This window comes from Drosophila obscura, unplaced genomic scaffold (genome assembly GCF_018151105.1).
Source record: "Drosophila obscura isolate BZ-5 IFL unplaced genomic scaffold, ASM1815110v1 contig_179, whole genome shotgun sequence".
Taxonomy (NCBI): Eukaryota; Metazoa; Arthropoda; class Insecta; order Diptera; family Drosophilidae; genus Drosophila; species Drosophila obscura.
Window position 1 is genome coordinate 6,522,333 of NW_024542766.1, and position 24,091 is coordinate 6,546,423.

The window sequence follows — 24,091 nt, forward strand, 5'->3', positions numbered from 1 at the left end:
ACTCTCGCTTCAAGCGTGCATATCATATAACCTCACCTCTCTACAATAGACCTTCCGTTCTCATGCTTGCTTGCTGAGTCTGAAACAGGTTAGACCTCGCTGCCGCTAGCGCTAACGCTCAAATCGCTTCAAAACATTGCCGAGTGCGGTTCGTTTTTTCTTTCGTCGCCGCTTGCCTACGTTCTTGTCATTGTCGGTGTCGCTGCACTGCTTTAACGGTACATCAGAAGCTTATCAAAACTGCACGCGAAACTGAAAGTGTAACGAAAACGAATATTTGGGGGACAAAAAAAGTGATCAAAGAATACTGCTAATCAAAACTGTGACTAAAAGGGCATATCGAGAAATCACTGCACCTGTTTCCTGTACATCTGTGCGGTTGCTCAAGTGTCGCGGCTCCCCTGCGTACCCCATGCGGCACGTACGCACCTTTGGCTATGGCTACGCATAAAAATGCGGCGTGTATGTAAAACAAAGTGAAGTGCGCTCGTTGATAACTTAATGCAAACCGAAGGGCCATAAAAAGCGAAGCAACAACAACAAGAAGTTAGAGGAGACGACGGCCTTGTGTTTGTGGACTTGTTCTTCTGCGCTTTTTTTATTCTTCGAGCCATCCATCAAAGTCAGAGGCGGCACTAAAAATCTTGGGATTACACACCATACCATACCATACAGCGTGAACCTATTTGGATATAAAACTCTCTCTCTCATCCGCTCTCAAGGTAAGTTCTTTTTGCAGATCAATCGAATTCAACCCAGTTTTCGATTGGGATTATCTATGTGGTTCAATACGCAGCACTCTTCCTGTAGAAAGTGTGTGGATCGATCAACTTGTTTGCTGCTGATTCTGATCTGGTTTATTTAGTTTTCTTTTTCGTTTTGGCGAAAGTCTAGAATTTTCACTAAATCACCAATCGATTTTTCAATCAAATCAAATCTCGCAGCGTAGAGTTGATTGAACCCCGAGAGTCGTCTGGTGCTGCCACAAGGGAACCGTTGTGGCACTTGGCAACTCATTTCCGTTTCCCCCTACGGAGATCATCTTGTGGCGATTATAATGCAAATCCTCGTAATGCCCATTGTCATTGTCCGGTTCTTTATGTGTCTGCGGAAAAATCTGCAACTGAACAACAATTAATTTTACAACATTTTTATGCAAATATTTCATGGCATGTTGAAGCCCTCAAGGGGGCCACACACAAAATCGGACAAAAGACCTTCCCAACTATTTACGAAAAATGCATAACAATTTTATATGTAAATTTTCATCAGTCATCAGTGGCTTGCCTCTCTTAATTAGTCCGAGAGTTTCGTTATTTTAAAATGATTATAAATGACATAAAGTTGGAAATTTGAATTAGCTTTGGATTGGTTTATGATGGCATCCCTGATGGATATCTCCGTTGAGAAAACCCATTTCCATTGTTTTTTAAATGCCCATATTCGATGGATAACAAGTTCACATGGTTAGTCGTGATTATTTTGATTAGTCTTTAGGAGATTGTACGCATTAAAGTTTTCCCAGTAGATCCATTAGGAATACCTTCAAATGCTTATCCCTTTTTTTTTGGCTCTAATCCCCTCGCTCATATTTCATTCTGTTGCTACATTTTGGTTACTATTGAATGGTTTCTCTTAGAATTTCTGTCGTTCCCATCGCCATTACTCATTCTCATGACAGAAGTTCTCTCGCAGCTGAGATCTTTGGCTAATTAACGCAAATTAGTACACACAAATTTCAAGGGAAAAAAAATACACGCAGAAAAAAATTACACATTTTCAGCAGCAAAAAAAAAACAAAAAAAAAACGCAAAGTCAAGTCCAGTCCAGTCTCGTATTCAAATGAAGCTCCCAGCTCCCGGCGCTGACAGAAGCTCGTCGTCTTGTCATAATAAATGACGCGGTGGAAAAATTTCCCGATGTGATGTCCCAAAGCGGTTTTCGGTTTCCACTGCACCCCACTCCACCCTGGTGGCTTTTCACTTCACTTTCAGGCAATTTTCTTGTGTGTGGAGTGGAGTTCATGGAACCCACAAAACGTTGGACATTGAATTAATTTCCTGTCTCCTGGCGGCGAGTGTGAGAGTATTTTGTACGACATGGCTGGACACATGAGAGGGTACAAATGCCAGGCACGTATCCTTCTCGCTTCTCGGGCATTAACAATTTGTACAACTTGTTGGCATTGTTCGCTTCTATTTGGCTAATTAAAAATCAGGAAATGCACGGGAACAATGCACAGGGCAGGGTCTGAGAGGGTCTCAGATCTCTCAAATGAAAAGCAGCAGCAGGGAGCCAGCACCCATGTACGTGAGAGATTCGCTTTGGATTCGCCTACCTGCTACCTGCTGCTCGTGCGCTACTGTCAAGTGCGGTTTGCTTTGGCTTAGCGCCTATTCTTTCCACAAGGATTGTAACAGGTAGAGGCTGCAACTATTTGGAGACGTGCTGCTACAAGGAAGGAGGATATTCGCCTCATTTGATAATTTGATATTGCACCCACGTCCTGGCCCACAAAAAGGCGTTTTAAAAGGGAAGTAGTCTATTGATTGCGGGGCACTGGCTGAGAGGAAGTCTCTGCTCGCCTCTCGTCTCTCGATGGTGGTCTGCTGCTGCTGCTGCTGCTGCCCATCATTTATCTTTCGCTGGAGATCTAGTAGCGAGGCCTTCGCTTATAACTCAATTCGTACTAAATGCTGTGATGTTGCGATGTTGGTGGAAACTTGAACGAATGAAGATGTCTTTTGATATGATCTGTGTGGAGTGTGTGTGGAGTTGTACAAACGAGTTTCAGTTGGTATTTGCTACTAGAAGAATTCCAATGAAAGGATTGTTGTTTTGCAGAAGGAATTGTAGCGCTCAACGATCAATCCGTAAACGTTTTGTCGTGTATAATCTGCCAGCTTAATGGTATGCAGGGGCGGGGGAATATAGCTTTGTAGCTTCAGGAAGTTGTCCGATTTCCATATACAGTTATGCACACAAAAGGTCTATTGTCTTTCAAATGAAAGAGCGGCACACCCACAACCCATACACATATTGTACGCGTATGTCCCGCCAATCGACAAAAGACAATTGAAACAGAAATTGCCATAAAAATTGTGCCACCCGGACTTTTGCTTACATGAATGTATCGCTGTTTCTGTATCTTTTTTAGTGGCTCTACCCCCCACTGCCCCCACTCAATCGTCACTCGTGTCATAAGCAAATTTTTCAAAATCAATTTGCAATTCAATGAGCCGATCAGCGACTGACTGCCTCTGCTGTGAGCTGTATATATCAAAAGTATTCCGAAATTCAATTGAATTCAAGTCAAGTCGGGGAATTTCGTACCTCGTTTACCATTTCATGCTAACTTGGCTAAATTACAGCGAAAAACACACTTAGTCAGCGCCTTTAAAAGCCCCAGTCAAAAATATATTATATGTACGAGGTGTATAGGGAGGGGGTGCCGGGGTGGGGTATATATTTTATTATAAATTATGGCACCAAAATGTCAGCAAAAATTGGAAGCTTGACGACGCTTTTTTCTGTGTGGCTTTTCATATATATCTCTCTCTCTCTCTCTCTCACTCTGTCTCTGTCTGTTTCGACTCTGTTGGTGTTTTTGTCGACAGTTGGTTTTCTGTTAACAATTAATTAACAGAAAGGCTAAGTACACAAAATCTGTTAGCGGTTTATTTGCTTGCGAGGCTGTGAAATGCGAGTGGGCCATAAAACAATTATAGAGCCACCGGTTTTCTCCCCTGTGTGTGTGTGTGTGTGTGTGTAGGGGCCTTCCTTATACTCGTACAGTGAGAACGATTATATATTGGTGGAATTTGTGTTAAGTGATTCGGTATTGAATTTGCTTCTAGGGAAATCAACTATTAGTCATCGAATGGGTAAATTTGCAAATCGAATTTAAGATGAGTTAAGCGGAATTTCAAGTAGTAAGCAGAGGAATTTAAAAAGTTGGAAACGCTTGGAAGAGGAATTTGAATAGTTGCCAACGGAATCTGTGTAGTTGGAAATGGCATTTGAATAGTTGGAAGTGGAAGTTGGAGTTATGTGGAATAGTTGTTGGCTGCCTCTACACGAGGTCTATGTTGTATTATTTACAATGAAAGCTATTTAACAAGACAAAAGATGTCTTCAAGTTTCTATGCCCTAATCCATATACTAGCCACCCCGAGCAGCTCTTACAAGCAAATTTCTCCCTTAAGCGTCTCTCTATGCACCTTGTACAGCAGAGCCCTCTAAATGTTCCTTGATCGTCAGCTAAATCATCCATTAGCAATTGCTTTGAGGCTTTATCTACATACAGTCTCGAGGTCTTTTCCAAAGCTTCTGTTTTTTATGGTCCATCAAGGTTTTATCGTGAACTTTCTTCTGTCACAGATGATCTTGTTCCCTTTTGTTTTTCTCACTTTTTCCCCCATACTTTTCCCCCGCACACTTTTCCACACTCACTCAGATGATCCATTAGGGTCAGCAGCTTTAGCTGTAGCTTCTGTCTTGAGGTTAACCTTTCCATTTGTGCTGGCCTAGAGGCCTCGTAAAACTTTCGTTTAACTGCTAAATGTATCTCACAGTTTCACGCCTTATCACAATGAGAAATCATTGCCTTAAGATTTACTTTCTATCACGTGCTCCCTCCCACACCACACAGCGATAGAGAGAGAGAGAGAGAGGAAGTGGGAAATTCTCACGCCCTGCGAAAAGTTCGTCTCTCGTTTGCAGTGGCAGTGGCAGTGGCCGTGGCTGTCGCTGTTGCCTGTGGATGCATGCCCCAATGGAAACGAAAACCACAAAATGCAACCGCAAGTGGTTTCTGTGCTTGTTGTTTCTCAGGTCCCTCCTCTATCCTGGGATCCCTGGGACAGGAATTTGTTGGCAGAGCCTTGGACAGGGCCAGAGCAGAGCCCCCTCCCCTCCCCTTCCCATTGCTTAATGCACTGTGGGAATGCGGAATGTTGGGGCTAAAAGTTGATTGACTTACTTTTTGTTGCCTCCCTTGCCACATCTCTTTGCGCCCCCCCGCGTGCGTTCCCTGCGTAGTTTCTTCTGTGGACAACTTGGGGAATCATTAACTGCAAAACTGCAACTTTTACTTGCCCTCCCTGCACCTTGCCCTGCCCCTGGCCCTGCGCCTTCCTGCATTCGTTTGCCTTTCGTAATCGATATGCGTGTAACACCCTTTTTGTAGGTAGCTCTCTAAAGGGCCGGAAACTCTACAGTTTAAAGCCAAACGAAAAAAAAAATTAAAAGAGCCTGGAATCCACTTTGGAGCTCTATTTGAGCGTGATTAATTCTCTGTACATCAGTCAGTGCCACGCCACTGCCATTGCCATCAGTCGGATGGCTAAATGCAAACACTTGGCACATCAGACGACATTCAGGACATTTCAGGGGATACCAGCACTCAAAAAAAAAAAAACCAAAAAAAAGAAGGAGGAACTCTTTACACAATTGCAGCTTTTTTTTTTTTTTTTTGCTGTGTTCCTTCTTTTGACAAATTAACCAACTTAAAAGCTGTTACGGCCGCTGCCGCTGCTGCTGCTGCTGCCTGCACATCCACAGAGAGGGCTACTGCCAAGTGACAAGTTGACGTCTTTCTTGGCACATCATATACTCCACTGCAGCAGCAACAGCAGCAGCAGCAGCAAAGTGGGGCACAGAATGGGGAGCAGGGTCTGGTATGGCCTGGTCTGGTCTGCCAGCAGGAAGCTCCTCTGCTCCCAGGCGACTTAATTGTGCGTTTGCAAATTTGTGTGAGAATCGCTTGTGGAGCAGCTCTGTAGCTGTAGCTGTCCTTTTTTTCGTTCTTTTTCTTTACTTTTCGGCAGCATTTTTTTTTGGCTGGCAGTTGGCTTTTTGGCAGTTGGCAGAATTTTGCAGAGTTGTGATTGCTCCTTGCAATTTGTTTCCCCAGTCGACGAGGATGATTTGTGTGGGGACTGGAATGGAAATCGAGATCAATTTGCGGGGAACTGCAAGAAAAAGAATGGAATATCTATCCATTGAGCTGAGCTGCCTTTGAGTAAACAACAACATGGATAAAGTCCTATAAATACGCGTACAAATCTCTGGACCCTCAGTGCCTTGAACCACTCTCTGGAATAGCCGTCAAACTGCTGCCCCATAAATGCCAATGAATCACTCGCCCACACACAGCAAATATATGTATGAGTAAATAGTGCAACATAAGAATATCTACACATATGTAGATGTATATATTCATAATGCTTATCAGGCATATATGTAGTAGGCACAAGGCCTCTCTACTGTTCGGGCCCACGCTCTCCAGAGATATATCAGGGAGTAGACTTAATATTAAAACAACTTAATCGACACTTGAATAAACAGAATGAAAGGGCAGACCCTGCCACAGATCTTCATCTGCGAGATGAAAGAATGAAAAGAAATATGGAAAATATTAATTGTTTGTGCTCTTAAGTGGAGAGAAGGCGGTCTCTGCTTCGCTTCAGCTTTTTGCAGCATATTTATGGAATATGCTTATGGAATGGACTTAAAAATAAATACGAGACACAATATGCAGACAAACAGGCAGGCAGGCAGGCAGGCAGGCAGATGATTCCCCCCAAGATCATAACTTCATTAGGAGTATTTCTTGGAATTTCGGTGAAGTATATGGGGGAGAGATCTGCTCTCCATCGATGCATTTCCACTGCACACTCCGGGTGTGTTTTTTTGTTTTTTGTTTTTAGAGGCCTTTTGTGCCTTGTGCATATTTTATTTATGATTAGTTTTTGTGTCTGTTTTGACTTTGAAGCCATTAGAGGATGGATCCAAGTGTGGGATAGTCATTTGTTGTGTCTGTTTTTCAGTTGATTTATCCGAAACAAATGTGCAATTTGTTTTTCTGAGCGGAGCGGCGACAACACAATAGACGAAAGACGACCTTGCCTTGTGGACTGGGAAAATCGTATGCTAAAACTTTTGTCTAGAATTTGAATAGAATTGCAATTTCCCAAAAGCACAAAAGCCAGAGCCCAGAGCCCAAAGCCCAGTGAACTGCAATTTAATACAGAGAGTGTCAGAGACACAGGTGTGGCAGCAGTTGGGGGGGTGGCCACATAGAAAATTATCCAAAAATAGAGCATGTTGCAATAATTTATTGACAACCACAAAAAAGAAAAGAAAAGAAAAGAAAAAAACAAAACCTCTGCATCGTGATTTTCCAGTGAAAATACTGTGGAAAACCCATGCAATCGAGAATTGTGTAAAACATAAGAGAGAAATAATACATACATATGTACATGTGTGTTCATTTGAAAATCGAGAACTTTTGCTCTGAATTTATAATCTCCGCCAAGAGCTGAAAGCTTTATGTGATTTTTTAGATTTTTTAAAATTTTTATTTTTAAATTTATGAGGCGGCAACGTTTTCATTTTTGTCAGAAACGGAGCTTCAATGGAGCTTCAGACCAATGAAATATGACAGGATTTTAACAGATTTATGAAGCGTATGTACATATGTATGTATGTATGTATGTATGTATGTATTTTTTTGGTTTTGTTTCAGAGCCAACTAAAAAGCAAAAACAAAAAGAGTAATGTAAATGGGAATTTAAATTGCTCTAAAGGGTTTTCTTTATGCGTTAATCAATGGCAGTTGGCAGTGTGCATTATTCAACCAAACAGAAAAAAAAAACCAAAAATGGCTTTTACAATAATTAATTTCAACAATGTGGAAACGGAAGCTGTAGAGGGCTTTCCATGGCAATGGAAATGCTAAATAATTGTTGAATGCTCTTCAAACGTATTGAAAACTATTTATGCTACACAAAATATACGCCCTAGGGAGACTTTTCTTGTGTAAACCCATTGAAAATTGTTCAGTTAATCCACTCAAATATAGCTTTTCTTTTCCCTTAGCTAATGTACCGTGTTTGAATGCCCTCCAATCTGTTGCACACAATTATTTTCATTTTAATTCTTTTAGTGCCAACACTACACCGCACCAGCCCACCCAGCTACGGGTTTGTTCTGCTGTTTAATTAAATTAAATATATTGCAAAATATGAAAAATGAATAATTGATTTATTAATTGAACAACAATTGAGTTTAATTGAGTGTCATATTGAGATTTCCTCACAGTATTCCGCGGTACGAGAACTCATTGTTTTAATGTACAGTACAGCATACAGCTGTGGTCATAATTATAGTGCAGTTGAAACTTAAACATGGAATATGGAATATTAAACATTTTTAGATATTTTACAGCATAAAAATAGTTAATAAAATTAATATATATTTTGAATATATTTCATGTAGTACGAAGCGTACCTTTTATTTTTTCCGCCACTGTACATATAAATATATTTCATGTATCTGATGCTGCTGCTGCACTTCCGACTTGGCGGACAGGAAGAGATGTCAAGTGGCAAACAGCAGCATCAGCAGCAGCAGCCGCCACTAAGCGCATTAACAGTTAATGCATCATAGATTAATAGCCAGCGCATATTTGCACTAAATACCAGGAGATGCAACTTTTTTACCTGCCCCAGCAACAGCAACAACAACAACAACAAGAAAGCTGCAACGTCATTTAGCAACAAAATTGCCCCAAAGGCCAATCACCTTCAGCAACATGTCCCCGCAGCAGCAGCAGCAGCAGCAACCTCTGCAGCAGCAGCAACATACAGTACAGTGTTGACAGACAGACGCGGAAAAGCGCAGCAAAAGTCAAAGACCGACAACAAATGCATCATACTGTGAATGTGCGATCGTGTGTGTGTGTGTATGTGTGTGTGTATGTGTGTGTGACTAAGCGTTGACGCTCAAGTTTTGTCGCTAACTGCAGCGTCGACGCGTGCTGCTTTCGCGGCGTCTGCAAACTACGTCAAAGCGTGACAAATAGCAGAGAACAGAATGAAAGATACAGAAAGAGAGAGATAGAGAGAGGGAAGAGAGAGAGAGTGAGAGATGGGATGGGACAATCTTTGCTAGCGGTAGTTAGTCACTTGCTGCAGGCCTTGGCTTGCATTAGAGATGATCACGTGACTGATAGAAATTACCTTTAATCAGCTTACTAATTCTTTATTTAGGGGATTTTATTAGCTTAACAACTTCCAATCAATTTCGATATTTAAGAGCTTTTTTTAAAGAATAAAACATACAAATATCGTCCAATCCCTTGAAGATCGTTTCTACATAGATCCTCTCTCACATCACGCGTTCATATCTAGCAGTACCTGAAGCAGATGCAGATGGCATGTTGAGCAACATTTCAAGTGAATCTGTTGCTTAGAGGAGCGAAGAGGGACAGGATGCTGGAGAACTTGTTGCTGGGCAAACATTAAGATACGTAACTGTAAGCCTCTTTAGCCACAGCCGCCAAAGCCGCCATAGCCGGAGATAATCAGCAAGAAGTAGAGGCTAAAAAAGGCAAAAATGTTAATTTTGTTTGCTTAGTAGCACAGAGGGCGGACCTTAGCCCATTAGGCTGTAGCTGTATCTGTAGCTGTTGCTGTAGCGAGCAAAAGTTGAAGTTCATTTGGACCAAAACAAAACAAAAACAAAAACCAACTCCGATTCGAGAACATTTCATGCGTAATTCCATTTTACCATTTTGTACTTCGTTTTGGCGCTTGGAAAACCGAAAAACTAGTTTAGTTTAATTTGCAGTTCTCAAGAAACTCGGACAAGCGGCGAACGGCAAGCGCAAAAGGCAGAAATGAAGCTCTGGTCTGGAGAGCTCATTAAAATACTAGAAAATTGCCTTTTTCTCTTGCCGGTCCCCTCTGGCCATTCCTCAGCATTTTCGGGGGTAATTTATGGCCAACAGAATTGAAGTTAAACAGAAAACATATTTCCAGAGACACAATCAGCTTCCTGTCCAGAAGAATGTGAATGTCTGCGCTACAGATTCGAATTTGTTGGAGACAACAAAAGGAATCTTGTCCACTCATGCCTACAAATTGTCGAGTTGACAAAATATGTATCGCTTTACCCGAGAACATTCTCTTCAATGGCCTCATAAATTCTCTGCTCAATTTGCCACTGTAAAAAAGGCGCAACAAACAACAACTACAATTGAGAATGGGGGGGATTTCCCTTTTTATATAGTCCGGGCCCGGGCAGGAAGTGGGCCCCTGAAGGAATCAAAGTGTGAGAGCGTCTAATTGATAAATGATTCCGACTTCGTCAACTGAAAGGGAAATGAAAATGGGGAAACTGATGATTGGCCGTTGGGCAAGGCAATAAAAGTTATTGAATTTTGAGATTGAAGGAAAATGACATCAAAGGAGCATGAGATAAACAGAAACTAAAATGGGAATTGAATGTGAATAATAGAAAAGAGGAAGAGCCTACAAAATCTGGATTCTAGTTATAAAAGAATTAGTGCTAAGCATGATGAAACATAAAGTTTATATCATGCCAACAATGATTTCAAATCATTTCCCATAATTCCCTCAAAAAAAAAGAAACTCTAAAAGCAAAGCCCCCAAACCCAAACACCCACACTTTCTGGAACCAGTCTGAAGAAGTTTTGCGCAATAGCACCCAAAAAAAAAAGGCCCTAGATATCAACAGTTCTTAAGACTGAGCATAGAGAGCTCTGCTCTGCGTTGTGGGACAGCCAGCCCACGCTCTTATCGGAATGCATCAATCTTATGCACAAACAATATGCTGACAAGTTAGATCCCTTTACCTGGAAAGATAAGACAGAAGAAACACCGCTGCACAGGCACACCTCTTTTCACACCTTTCCAGCGGTCTTCGTTCTTCGGTCTATCTCTCTGTTTGTTCTTTAATTGTGGGCGTTAGCCTTAAACAAAGGTCGAACAATGCCTGCTAAATAGATCTTGTTATGAGCAGATGACCTCTGAGAACTCACTCCTAAGTCAGGGGGAACTCCAACCGCATGCCGCATCCGAAAGGGAACTCTCAACCGGAAACTGCGGATGCATTTGCATCCAATGAAAATGAAAATTCAGTTCTAGATTCTATTTAAATGGGCCGCGACAGCCCCAGGGCATTAAAGTTGCCGACGATTTCCTTTGACCTGAACAGGATTTATACATATATCTGTTATGGCCGGATTTTGATAGGGGAAAAAACATCATTCCATCCATCGACAATTCCCCATTTCCCTTTCCCTGCCACATTTTCCACATGTTGTGCACACGCACATCCATCCATCGCTCCGGTCGGTGGATGCTGCCTGCTACCTGCTGCTGCTGCTGTTGCATCTGTCTCTCTGCCACTTCTGGATGCTGCTGCTGCTGTTGCTGCTGCCACTGCTGCTGTTGTTGCTGCTGTTGCTGCTGCTGCTGTTGTCTCTGCTGAGACTTGTCTCTCTCGCATTTCTCATAGCGAAATTCCCACACTCCGCCTATCGCTATCTATGGAAGGACTGCAAGTCAGCTGCCGGATCGGATCGTCTCTTGTCTCGTCTCGACTTCCCATTCGCCGTATCAAGTGTATCTCATGGATGCGATATACGAGAGTTGGCGTAGCGAAAGCATATGTGCGTTTCCAGATTCTGTGAGCAATCTGCTCTGCTGCGTGTATTTCTTCCCTTTGTGCATGAGAGTAGTTTCCTTTGCGCCTGTTGTTTGGTTTTGTTTTTTGTTTTTGGCAGATTTTCTCATATGGTTTTTCATAATGTGCGCCCCAGTGGCAGCTGTCGCGTGGCCGAGTCGTGGCCATGGGAAAACTATGTGCAACAGTTGCAGGTTGCATGGTTGCACTTTGCATGGGGCGAAACCTACTACAGGCAGCTTGATTGATTTACGTGCTGCCTGCCCAGTGGGAAATGCATTCTTGAGTAGTTTCTGCGAAAATGTAAAATTCCCAGAAAAATATTAAAAGTACCAAATACCAAACACTAAGAGAATGTATTCAGGGGCATAGTTTTCCAATTTTATTCAAAAAAGTTTATAGATGTAAAAATGTAAAAATATCAAATATACTAAAAATACTACAGTTAAAAATACCAAAACCTACCTAAGCTTAAAAAACATCAGAAAATTACCAATTCTAAATTAAATTAAATTAATTCTAAGATTAAAATTCTAAAAATACCAAAAGTTCCCGAATTCTTCCAATTTGAATATATTGATTGGTCTTAACTTCAGAATAATTATTTATATTTAGTATTCGTTCACTAGAATAAATCAAAGGCGAAGCCTTTCTCTTCAGTATTTTTGTATACTTTTGCCATTTCCCGTTTTCCGTTCTTAGCTTAAGACATTCCCAAGATCCGAGTATCTTTTTCAGTTACCTCATCTAACAATTAACTCAACGCGTACTTACCTCATCCTTTCTCTCTCTTTCTCTTTACAGGTAAGCACGCATCTGGCAGCTGCAACATAACCATCACCGTTCGCCAATCCACAATCCCCCAAACCCCCAATCCCCGCCATCATCATCTCTATCAAGCCGTGGTCTTTAGCGACTTTTACTACCCGACAAAACTATTTATAAGGTAATTCGAGATCTGCGCGCTCTGCTCCTCTCCTCTCTCCACTGCCTGCCTGCCTGTGTCAGTGCCGGGGGGAAACCATCAGAGAGAGGGAGAGAGAAGCACAGAAGCAGCGGCAGCGTCGCTTGGAATGCTTTAAATGACAAGACAAATAAAAATTAATAGCTAAGATGGTTCGGACACGCCTGTTCTACCTCCGCTCTTCGCCCTCTCTGATGCTCCTTCTGATGCCCCGTCTGATGCCCCATATTACCCCTGGCTTTGGTTTCTTTTTTTTTTTTTTTTTTATCCCGTACCCGGCTCCTTTGGCGGCTTTTGTTTACCTTTGAGTCGTCGGTTTTTTGCGCCCCCTGTGTGTGTGTGTGTGTGTGTGTGTGTTAGGGCCCTTTGTTAGTTTTGTTTCGCGGGCCATGGCTATGCCAGATATATGTACACTTCTGTATGCAAAACCCCTGTCTGTATGTATATTTTTGCGTAATGCGACGGCGCCTGAAAAGCGTTTGGTTGTCCTCCCCTCCTTTTAATAGTCTTAAATTCCTGAGCAAATAATTTGACAGCAAATAGTACCCTGCCCCACAATGCCAATGGCCAGAGAGACAAAGCGGGTCCGTTCCGCAGAAAATAAAGGACTAACCAGAGAGAGAGAGAGACCCAGAAAGCAGAACAGAAGATTTGGAATATTTGTGTGTGTGTGTTTTGTCCTTTAAATGATTTTTTGATAAGCGGGAGAAACTGGCTGGCTTGAGGTCCCCAAAATGTCTTGAATTTTAATTATAAGGAAATAAATGTAGGAAAGATGTCTCTAGTTAACATTTGAGCCTCTAGTTAAATGCAAACCGAGCTTGAATTTATCCCTAAAACTCTGCCTAAAACGTTCCGCACATTCCAGAGTGCTGCTGCATATAATATATTCCCATTGCCTACTAATTGAATTTCCGTTCTACACATGGGCACATGGCGCTATTAATGTTAACATTTCCTGTATTTTACACACACGCACCACGAAAATTCCTACGAAAAAAAAATGTAGAGAGGAAGCAACCAGAGAAGGGTAGGAGAAAATTAATGCCATTGCCAGAACCTTGCTTCGTTTGGTTTTGTTTGGAGCGTTGCAAGGTGTGGCATAGGAAAAGGGCAAAACCTATTAACAAACTTGAGGCTCTTATGTGACCCGAAAAACCCCTGACGAGAAGAAAGTGGCGCTCACTCCTCCACCTCAGACGTGGAGTAGTGGTTAGGGCGTGTCGTGTCGCATGTGGCATGAGGGTGCTCCAAATTGTGGCTACGTGCAAAGAGACACACATCAATTTGAGCAATTGCCAAAATCAGCAGAAAATCCTTAAGGATGAGGACACTCGCTTCAAAAAAAAAAAATGCGTAGCTCAGGGTAATTGCGAAGTTCAATTATCCAAGAAAATGGATTTGATTGTGACGCAACTGTCGTCTGTCGTGCGGAATACGAAATGTATAATCAAATGGTGCACATTCCACACCCAACCCCTGCCCTCCGCACCCCGCATCCCTGTAAATATAGACCACAACAGACAACAACATTTACGGCATTATTTAGCATAGCGTTTGGCATTTTTTTTTCTGTTTTTCTGTTTTGCTGTCTTGTGCTTTTTTTTTGCTCTGCTACTTGCTACCGGATGGCAAATGCATTTCGAACCAGTTTGTGACATGGGGCGAATGGCGGTGCAGCAAAAAAAACTATCTTACAAACTATAAATCATATCCAGAAGAATTTATGCAGCAGGCAAATTCCTTAGTGTGCCCCGCCCTGCACTCTCCGCTGCCCTGGAACATGTTTCTATCCATTCAACAAGTGGCAACATCCAACGGAAGTTGACTAGAAAATGCGCCTTGTGCTGCTGCTCCCTGCTCTCTCTCTCTCTCTCTCTCTTTCTGTATCTATTCTATCTGCATGTCTGCTGCTGCTCATTCCATCTCTCTTTGGTTCGTACTTAATGAGTGGGAAGTGATTTCTTCCAATTTGACTTCCTGTTTGCTCTGCCGCGTCAAGGATGCACTCTAATAAGTCTTGAGACAGTCATGGGCCCGCAGGCAGCGCAGGCACCACCACAGCAAAACTCGTTATTCAGAGCAGTATTCAGAGTATCTTGAAGATACGAGTGCGAGTGCGAACGTGGCTCATGGGGTGTGTCGATGTCGCTGTCGATGTGGCTAAGTGCGTGTCTCTGTCGGAGTACCGCTTCCGCTGAGACGCACACACTCTCTAAGGCTCCACTCCAACCGTCCCCCGAACTGGTTTCTGTATATGACGAGATTAATTGCTATTTAGTGTTATCTCTGGAGTGCATTTAAAACCATTTTCAACGTCTTATTAATTATCTTTTGTGTGTGGCATAAAAGTTAATCGTCGTACGAGTACGTGTATCAAATGCAATTATGAGCAGAGGGAAACAGAGCTCTAAATCTTCCCCCTCCTGTCCACATATGTTGCTGAAGTTGCAAGTGAAGTTGGAATTTATGGGAGTTCCCTTACACCCACCCAAAAACTTTTGCGCTCTCGAAAGTATGCAATGGCAAATTGCGCGTAGAATATCTGTATCTGTGTGCATGTGTTCCTGTGTGCTTGTGTGCCGTGTGAGGGTGTACGCTCGACTGCATTCGATTCAATTTCATAGCTGATTCTCGCACCTACGCAAAATTTATGACACTTTTAAAATGTGCAATTTACGAAGGCAGCCGCCACATCGCCACGCCACCCCAGAGGAGAGGATGCCCAAGGAAAGGACCAACTCCAGGGCATGCCTCATACGCCGGGGGTGGTGCCACACCTGCTGCAGCTTGTGCTGTAAATTTTTGTGTGTGTGTGCTGAAAGTGTAATGCGTGCAGTGTATAAATTGCATAGAATTTGGGTTTTCATTTTGAAATGATTTACAAAGCGAAAAGCCAACACGAAGGCAATGAAGGCAGCCAAAACTAACGAAGTTTGCTGGGCAAACAAGAGCTGCAGCATACAGGATTATAAAGGATAGTCAAGGGTAAACTCTAGAGAGGAACGGGAAGGAGGGAATAATATTCCATTTGTGTAGCAAAGAGACGCCTGTGCAATGGGTATTCCCTTTTGGAATTTAGTTTCATTCTCTGCACTGACATTACCCTGTCATCGGCTGATTGAGGTCCCCGGCAATGTCAGGCCAAATGCCGCAAAGTATGCAAATGATTAGGTGACAGAAATAGCCAGAAATAACTGTCAGGGACGTTAGTAGACCACAAATTTTAAACACACACAGACACAGACACAGACACGGGCATAAATCGACATTTCAGTTGGGTGCCTTGGGGTTGGGGTAATGGAAATTTTGCCTGCCCCAAAAGTATGCTCTAAATAATTGGAAATTATTTCGCCTGTCATTGCAGGACATGTGATGCTGTCACTACTCCCCCTGCACCCTGCAGCACTACTCCCCCTAGTCAACCACTATTTTCGCTTGTGGTGACAACACCTATGTGTATCTCTCTCTCCCTCTGGCTGCCCCCACCCTCTATTTTATCTGTCACTTTATGCTTGCATAATTTCGCAAAACATAATTTACTCTGTGTGTAAAATATAGGGGTTCTGGTATGTGTTCTCTGAGCGGTACTGGCATTTTAATCTGCTCGCTCTCTCGCCCTCTCCCCCTCTCCTGTTTTGCATAATGACTTCTGAGCGGTGGGGGGAAGGAATATTTGTACACTCTACAAAGGTAAAAATACACTTCCATAAGTAGTACCCAGGGCAGTCAGTGGTGGTTCTGCTCTAATCTAAAACTAAGTAGAAAAGATGCACAGATGCTTGAGGGGCCTGTGGCAGCTCCGCTGGTTTAATTCGCTGCTGCAGTGCCTTGAAGGCAGCCACCCACCCACTCCACTGTGTTCTTTGTTCTTTACGCTACTCTTAACTCTGGGGCGGAGCTTCATGCATGGGTTGCTATGGGGTTTTGCCCTTTTGATTCTATTTTAAGTGGGCGACGAACACGAACACGGACGGCCTTGCAACCATTCTGCTGACTGCTGACTGCTGCCTGCCTGGCACATGGATTGCTGCGTTCACTGCTGTGCTGCCTGCATTCTATATGAAACACTCAACAGCATTCTGGTATTCCCTGCTAACATGACCACTGCCCAAGCCCTGCATCCCTCCATCCTCCCTCCATCCTCCGTCCATCAGGCTCTGCTGCAGCCAGTGTTTATTTTCTTAGCCAGCATTTTAATGAGGAGCATAGCTCATTCCTGCAACCTGCAACGTGATGTTAATGCTTCTTAATTTTTAAATGAAACAAAAGCCAGTGCTGGCAGTAAAAAGAGGTAGTAAAAAAAAACGCCAAAACAAATTTGCAATTAAGAAGCGAGTAAAACGGGTAAAACGAATAAAACCTTAAAGTCAGTGGGGGAACGAAACGCCCAGGAGTCCAGGAAAGTACTCCTGTAAAGCTGTGACCCCTCCCCCTACCATTTTAATTTTCACTGCGGCAGTGCCCCCAAACAAAATCTGATTTCAACTGCAATTTAATTTGGCTTTTGGCCTCTGTCCTCTGGTCGCGGCGCCTCGACCTATGCAACACTTTTTAATTGCATGAAAAACTGCACACTAAGCTGCTTAAAAAAGTGGCAATAAACATCATGGCAGAAGGCACGGAGAGCGGGGTGGCGAGGAGGCCCTGAAATGCCGCCAAAAGATAAATAAATAAATAGCCCGCTTAAGCATTTGGCATTAAAAATCGTTAGTGCGATACAGCGAGACAGCCAGACAGTTTTTTCCGCACTGCTTTTTCATGCGGCTATCCACAAAAGTATCACAAAAATTGTTTGCGTTTACTTGTTGGCTATTTATTTTCCTACATTTTGTGTGTGTTTATTTTCTACTTTTTTGTGTGCTTATTTTTCTACTTTTTTGTGCATTTTACCACGTTTTTGTGCATTTTTTTGCTCCATTTTGTATTAGTTTGTCGCGAATGAATGGTGCGAGCACTTTATGATTTGGTTATAGAATCGTAAATGTATTTTTTTCAGCGATTTATTTGCACGAATGGAAATGGATTACAATTGAGAGAGAGAGTCAAACAGTATTTTATTTAATCTAGGGATTTTGTATCGCTCTCATAATTGGCTGGAGACTGAGATTCTCTTTCCGTTTTACTTAGCGGTTTCTCCATCAACTTGCAGCCATTAACCCAATGCCAAGAATAGCAACAAAATTCCATAAGAAAAGCTGCGCATAAATTAAGCGAAACATCAAAAATCACTCAACTAAGAATACGCAGCGTCAAAAAAAAAGAAAAAGATTGCTTCTACTTGGAAAAAGGAAAACGCAGACGGCGGCGGGAGAAAAAAAAACTCTGCCAAACTCTCTGCTTGGCTAGTCATTGGGGGAAAAATCAGTAGAACAATGCAGTCAGTCAGTGGCATCCAATCACAGCCATAAGTTGAACCCCCCCACCCCCACCCACGCCTCCAAATGGGGAGCAACTGTTAACTTAATTGACTTTTTCCCGAAACGATTTTCAAATGGAAATGAACGCAAATTAAATTTATAAATTATCAACGAGCCGTGAGCCAGCCGGCCCTTTGAAAGCGGATTTCCTGCCATATGGTAAATGTCATTATAAATGCATATAATATACCATACAGTGCGTTTCGCGGCCATAAGTTGCTCAATGTGTTTTTATGTGAATATCAAAGCCAAACCAAATGTCCGAACACAGTTTTTATCGGCTGGCAAATATTTGTTTCTGTTTCTATCAGATTTCACATTTGCATATTTACGAATACATATCTTTGTCAAAAGGTTTTTTTTTTGCTGCTCTCACAGTTTATGAATGTCAATCAAATTGCAAACGGAAATCAGATTGGGTAGCAGGTTGTTTAATTTGCATGAAAATGTACATGAATACTCTCGCCTGATGGGAAAATTAGATTGGGACATTGAAACCTGTTTTGGGGCCTAGATAAAATAATTCAAATTTAAATTGTTTTAGGGATAAAATTGATCATTAAGGTATCTGCTATTTTGTGTATTTTTCGAACTATTTTATTAGAAGATTTCCTGTGCAAAAGTTGAACACACTCGATATAAATTTTTGCATCAAGTAATAATCCCTAAAAAAGGTACATTCGCCTCTCAAATAAACTCCAAATAATAATAATCCATTTTCCAAGGTCACTCCTAATCTATTGCTAAACCCCCCCAATTCAATTCACATAATGTGACTCATTTGCCTGGTGTTGGGGTCTGGTTTTGAATTTATTTTTGGTCTGTTATTTGGGATTAAAAATGATTTTGCAGACATTTTAGCCCGGGCCTGGCCTGACTTTTGTTTTGTGCTCTGTCTGCTGCTTCTGCCCTGTTGCATTTGCCCCTTTTGTGTGTGTGTTTGTCTGTGTCTGTGATTTTTCATTTTGTGAACAATTTTTCTTCTTCTTCTGTGTGCCTGGCTCTGACACTGACAATGATGATGGTGTGGCATGGCATCGCAGAGACGATGGACACATTTGGCGAATGCTTTGAGGTTGTTGTCATTTGCTTGCTTGCCACCTTGCCAGCTCCTGTACTTGTAGTCTTTTGTCTGTATTTGTCTGTGTGTTTGATTAATAAAGCCCACGTAACATGACAGCTAAATCTTATCACACACGTCAGCTTCTTCCTGTGGATTCCTTTCGGCCCTGCCAGCAGTCATTGGGGCAGCCATAGAGAAGGGGCTGTGGCCCACTTAAAGTATCTTTCCTTTTTCTAGCACAAAAATATACCCTTTTTGGCCATTTGTTGTTGCTGTTCTTGGGATCCCTTTTCTAGTCTGCTGACCATGAAAGTATTTTCCATGCTCTTGATGGCCTTTTTCCTTTGCCGTTGCCGGGGTAATTCAATCAATAATCCTTTTGGTCTTTTTGCCTTTCGAATATGTGTGAAAATGATAAGGGAAAGTGGCTACATCCCCTCTCTCTCTGTCGCTCCTTTTCCTTGATTCTGTACTGGTGTATGCTACTTGTACTGCTCTCCAGCAACAAGTTCAAGGACACACCCGTGTCCCTGCCGCTCGTTGTGCCCCCTGGCAAATGTCACGGCAGCAGTTTTTATCACTCTTCAAGCTGATAAATCTCAGCGATGCGTGGAAAAGTTAAAGCGCTGCCAGGCGATGGAGCTGGGAGAGGTGGTTTGTGATGGGTGCGTGATGGTTAGAGATGAGAGGAAGAGGCACAAGATAGATTCGGTGCAGGATGAGTTGAGAGCATGTTGGGGAATAAATGTGACAGTGACAGAAATATTATGTGCATGAGGCAGAGGCTCTTCTTGAAGTCCCAGCAACATGCTCATCTCCATTCGAAGCAAAACTTAAAATTAAAACATTCCATGAAGAAGTTCGCCAAATTTCTGTGCTTCGTCGCCCCCACGTTCTGGTGCCGCTGTTGCTCCTGCTGCTGCTGGTGCTGGTTCTGGCCAAGACAGAGCTGGGTTTTTATTGCCTTTTTATACCTGTACTCAAAAAGAGTCAAGGGGTATAATGTATTTGTGGTAAAAGTAGAGAATGACCATATCTACCAGATTGCCGAATCTGAGTCAGATTGGGTTCATTATAATAGCCAGAATAAAGAAATTAATTTTCAGTTGCTTCCCCCACCTCCTCCAGCAAGAGGATAGCTGTATTCTACATAAATCATAAGCTCACAAATTTATATACTGACTGAGTAAAGTAGAGTCGCGTCCACAGAAGCGACTCACACGTTCCTTCTCGTTCTGCCTGTTGCCAGCATTTGTAAGTTGTGTAATGTCTGTCTGTCCTGTCTGTCTGTCGTGTCTTTCTGTCCTGCCTGTCTGTCGTGTCTGCCTGTCTGGCAGTTACTTACTGCTCTCCGTCTGCTCCAACTGCGACTGTTGTATTGCCCTGCTGGAATTTATGCGACTTTTGCAGCACTTCCCAGCAAGAGTAAGGAAAAGTGCAGAGAGAGATAGAGAGACGGAGCATGACTTTTGACCTTTGGATATTGATGGCGAATAATTGGAAAACTTTTGGATGGAATATAGTGAAATCTCTCTGTGCCTCTAAGTAACTCAATTAGAGTTCAATCGGCGTTGCTGCCTGACCAATCGACAGTTGGTACAGTTGCTCACCCATAAATATAGATCCTTAGCTAATCTGCACTTAGCTCTCTTCCATCTCTTTCAAAACTTGATCTTATTACCATTTTCTTTACTTTTCGTTTGCCCTTTGCTGGCCTGTACATTTTTATGCCCAGCCATGTGTACGCTGCTAAAATTTTATGCGATTTTCTAATTCAATTTGAAATGTAACGATATTTTCATGATTTCCTGCTATTCCCCCCTACAGCCACCCCTTGGCTTGCGCAAATCTTATTTTATTTGAATTGAATTGAATTTGATTTGCATTTGCATTTGGCCTGCCACAAAAGTTGTGCTTGCTGCTGCTGATTCCTTGCTGGCTGCATAATTTTCTTTTTGCTGGACTAATTTCTGACAGATTTTTTAGTGGAAACTTTTTCAATCTGTCAAATTGTTTTTGATCACTGACAATATGCCAATGGGAATGAGCTGGGAGTGAGAGGGCTGCGCTGGGCTGGGCTACATAAATGAGCGAATGAATGAGTGAAATGAGAGGGAGTGATAGCAAGAGTTCAATTTAGCAGTGACCCGAGAGCTGCTCCATCATCGCGTGAAGCCGTGCAACATTAGCCGCTAATTGCAGCAGCCAGCAGACGTCAGCACTCAAGCGGTTCCTCCTCCTGGATATTCTCTATAAGCCCCACATCCCACCCTGCACAGAGTGGAATGGAGTGGAGTGGCAGGGGGTTGGGTGCTGGCAGAGATAGTCACAATTCACAATCTGCGCTGCAGTGCATGTCATTCGCGTCGCGTCGCGTCGCTTCGTTCGTCGTATCGTTTGCATTGCTGCTCCACTGCTTGTTGAAATTTTATGCTGGTTCGTTTATGGTTCACTTGCCACAGTCATTGGGCATGGATGGAGCTTGGTGCTTGCCTCAAGTGGAGCCTCTCAGCAGGGGGGTCCAGCACTGTGCACTGTGCACTGTGCTCTGTGCGCTCTCTGGTTCTAATTAATCGTGTGAAAGTCGCGCCATCATTTTTCTTTGTATTTTATTCAGCGCTGTTTGAACATTTTAATTAAATGTTTGCAGCGGTTTTCATATTAAGGCAAATATTAGAAGCAGAAGCAGAATAATATTTGCCACTAACTACAGAGAGAGAGAGAGAGAGGAGAGAGAGTGGAGCAAGAGAGGGAAGGGATTGGTGGGGGGTTATATAACCGGATGTTGCAACAACTTCCGCTTGCAATCGCTTTACAATACGGCACGCCTCCCTCAAAACAAATCTCAATGCATCGCTGGCTCAGGGGCAGCAGCACTTTAGAGGAGTGGCAAGCACTGAGAGAAATAAAGAGGGGCTTCCAAATACACTCCCAGGGACAGATGATTGCCCCCTATCAGTGTTTGCCTCAGTGTAGCCATTCAATCAAATGTCAGGGTGGGCGATTTCCCCCCTTGGATGTACTCGTAGGTGGAACACAGTTGAGTGCCCCATTTCGCTTTTCACGGCTCATTGTCAACGCGATGAACAGTTGCCAGCGAGATGTGTTGCATGCCTCAGCCTCAGCCTCGGCCGAGCCGAGCCCTTTATTAATTTCAATGCATCAGCCCTGGCACTTCTGGAGTGCCGCTTCGGATGGAGGACTCTTCAGCCCCAGATCCGACAACTCTCCATCCATTCATCCATCCATCCATCTTTCCATTCGCATTTGCATGCCTCAACGAGCGCTCGCTTGCTGCCTGGAAGTGGCTGCATTCATCAATGAAAGTGGAAAGGGGCGAAGGGGGAAGTAAAGTGGTTTATAGGCTTTAAAATGTGCCCACATATTTACCTAAACTGTCTGCCCTCCCCTGCGGATGTGGCAACTTCATTTACACACAACGTAGCCAATGTTCATTCGAGGAATCGAGAGGGTTGAAAGACAACGAATGACAATGAAAATTCCCATAATCTAACCAATAATTTCCCCATTCTCTCTCCGTCCCTTTGCAGATGCTGAAGCACGTACAAATCTCACCGCTGCGCAATCGGTCCGATTCCGTGTCGCTGCGTTCCTCGAGCATTGCCTCCTCGTGCGCCAGTTCCATGTGCGGCAGTCCAGAGCCACCCACGGATCTGCAGCGCACACCCTCGCGTGCCTCCAGTTACTCCAGCCTCAATGAGCAGGTGCCACAGGTACGTACAGAGCTCACACTCTGCCCCAAAGTATCTTTCTAACAATAATATCTTTCATTTAGACCACCATCAAAGTGTACACCAACTGCCTGAAGATCGACATTGAGTACAAGACACTGGGCATACAGTGGGACACCACCAGCAAGGAGGTCATAGCCATGCTGCTCAGACGGTAAGTTGATCACATAGTATCCCATTGAGAGAACCCATTCCAATTGCTTTACTCTTTCCCCGCCAGCTTGAAGATGCGTCATCGGGATCCGCGTCTCTTCTACCTCTCCATGGAGGTGGCCGTGCGTCGGGCGGGCGTGAAGACCATTCTGGTGCTGGACGAGGACACCCGTCCGGCCATCATGCAGGCCTGTCATCCCAAGGGCGAGTCCCGCTTCTGCCTGCAGCTGAAGGCCGGCGGACTGATCCGTGTGCACACGTCGGCGCTGCAGCCCACTTCCCAGTACAAGTCGCTGGTCATCAGCGAGGAGACAAACAGCGACGAGCTGCTGCAGCTGCTGCTGGGCTGCTACAGCTCGCTGGAGCCCGTCGAGAACTTCTCGCTGTACGAGGTGTGTCCCGGCCAGGAGTGCCAGCGGAAATTGCATCCCGATGACCTGCCGCTGCGCGTGCAGGCGGAGCGGATGAAGCGGGGCGAGAATTGCCACTTCCTTGTGCGTCGCACCCCCAACTATGCCCGGCGCCGCCAGCTGTTGGCCAACCTGAACGAGGCCATCAACCAGAGCTTCGAGAACGAGGCCGCCCTGGCCACCGGCGCAGCTGTGGATGATGCGACCAGCCTGCTGGAGCTCTCTTTGGAGTCCGAGCTGTCGCTGTCGGAGGATCTGCGCAGCTGCAGCAGCAGCAGCGAGGATGCCGAGGACGAGGATGAGTGCGCCAGCAGTTCCGGCTCCTCGGACAACTCCACAGAATGCGCTCTGCGCCGCGACTTCTATCCGCGTCCCACATCCATGGCCGCCTCGCCCACGCCGGCGCCCGTCGGTGTCGCATCGGTGTCTCCGGCCCGCGCCTACAGTCCGGTGTACAACATCCGCGAGATACGCACGGCCTCGCACTCGTTCTCCTCGCTGGGCAAGGACAAGAAGCTGCTGGACATTCACATGAATGCCCGCTACGGCCCAGCCGGCATCTACAGCCGACTGCTGCCCGTGGCCGAGACGGAGGTGCTGGACCTGAACGGCAATGCCACCTCGAAGCTGTCGGCGGAGGCTGTCAACAACAATCCGGCCAAGGGCTTGGGACACTTTGTCTATCTGTAGCGCGAGGATTAGTCAACCTGTAAATAGAGAGCTAAATATCAACTAGGAATACGCGTACTAGCACTTAAACTAAGTAACCAAGGCACCAAGACGTTGAAAGCCTCCAAAAAAGTAGAAAACAAAACGATTACCGTTTGGACCAAAGA

At 44.0% G+C, this 24,091-nt stretch overlaps 1 protein-coding gene across 1 annotated transcript; it reads left to right on the plus strand.

The window, feature by feature from the left end:
* The first annotated feature begins 117 nt into the window (after positions 1 to 117).
* On the plus strand, positions 118 to 24,091 carry LOC111076295. The gene is made up of 4 exons (XM_041592251.1): positions 118 to 722; positions 22,492 to 22,674; positions 22,737 to 22,846; positions 22,913 to 24,091. Exons 2-4 carry the CDS (start codon positions 22,492 to 22,494, stop codon positions 23,943 to 23,945), a joined length of 1,326 nt encoding a protein of 441 aa, XP_041448185.1. The 5' UTR covers positions 118 to 722; the 3' UTR covers positions 23,946 to 24,091.

Bases quoted from the DNA above. Each gene is read 5' to 3' on its own strand.
- LOC111076295 (XM_041592251.1), top strand. From the start codon at position 22,492: ATGCTGAAGCACGTACAAATCTCACCGCTGCGCAATCGGTCCGATTCC. The intron at 22,675-22,736 runs GTACGTACAGAG...TCTTTCATTTAG, and splicing joins TCAATGAGCAGGTGCCACAG to ACCACCATCAAAGTGTACAC. The intron at 22,847-22,912 runs GTAAGTTGATCA...TTTCCCCGCCAG, and splicing joins ATAGCCATGCTGCTCAGACG to CTTGAAGATGCGTCATCGGG.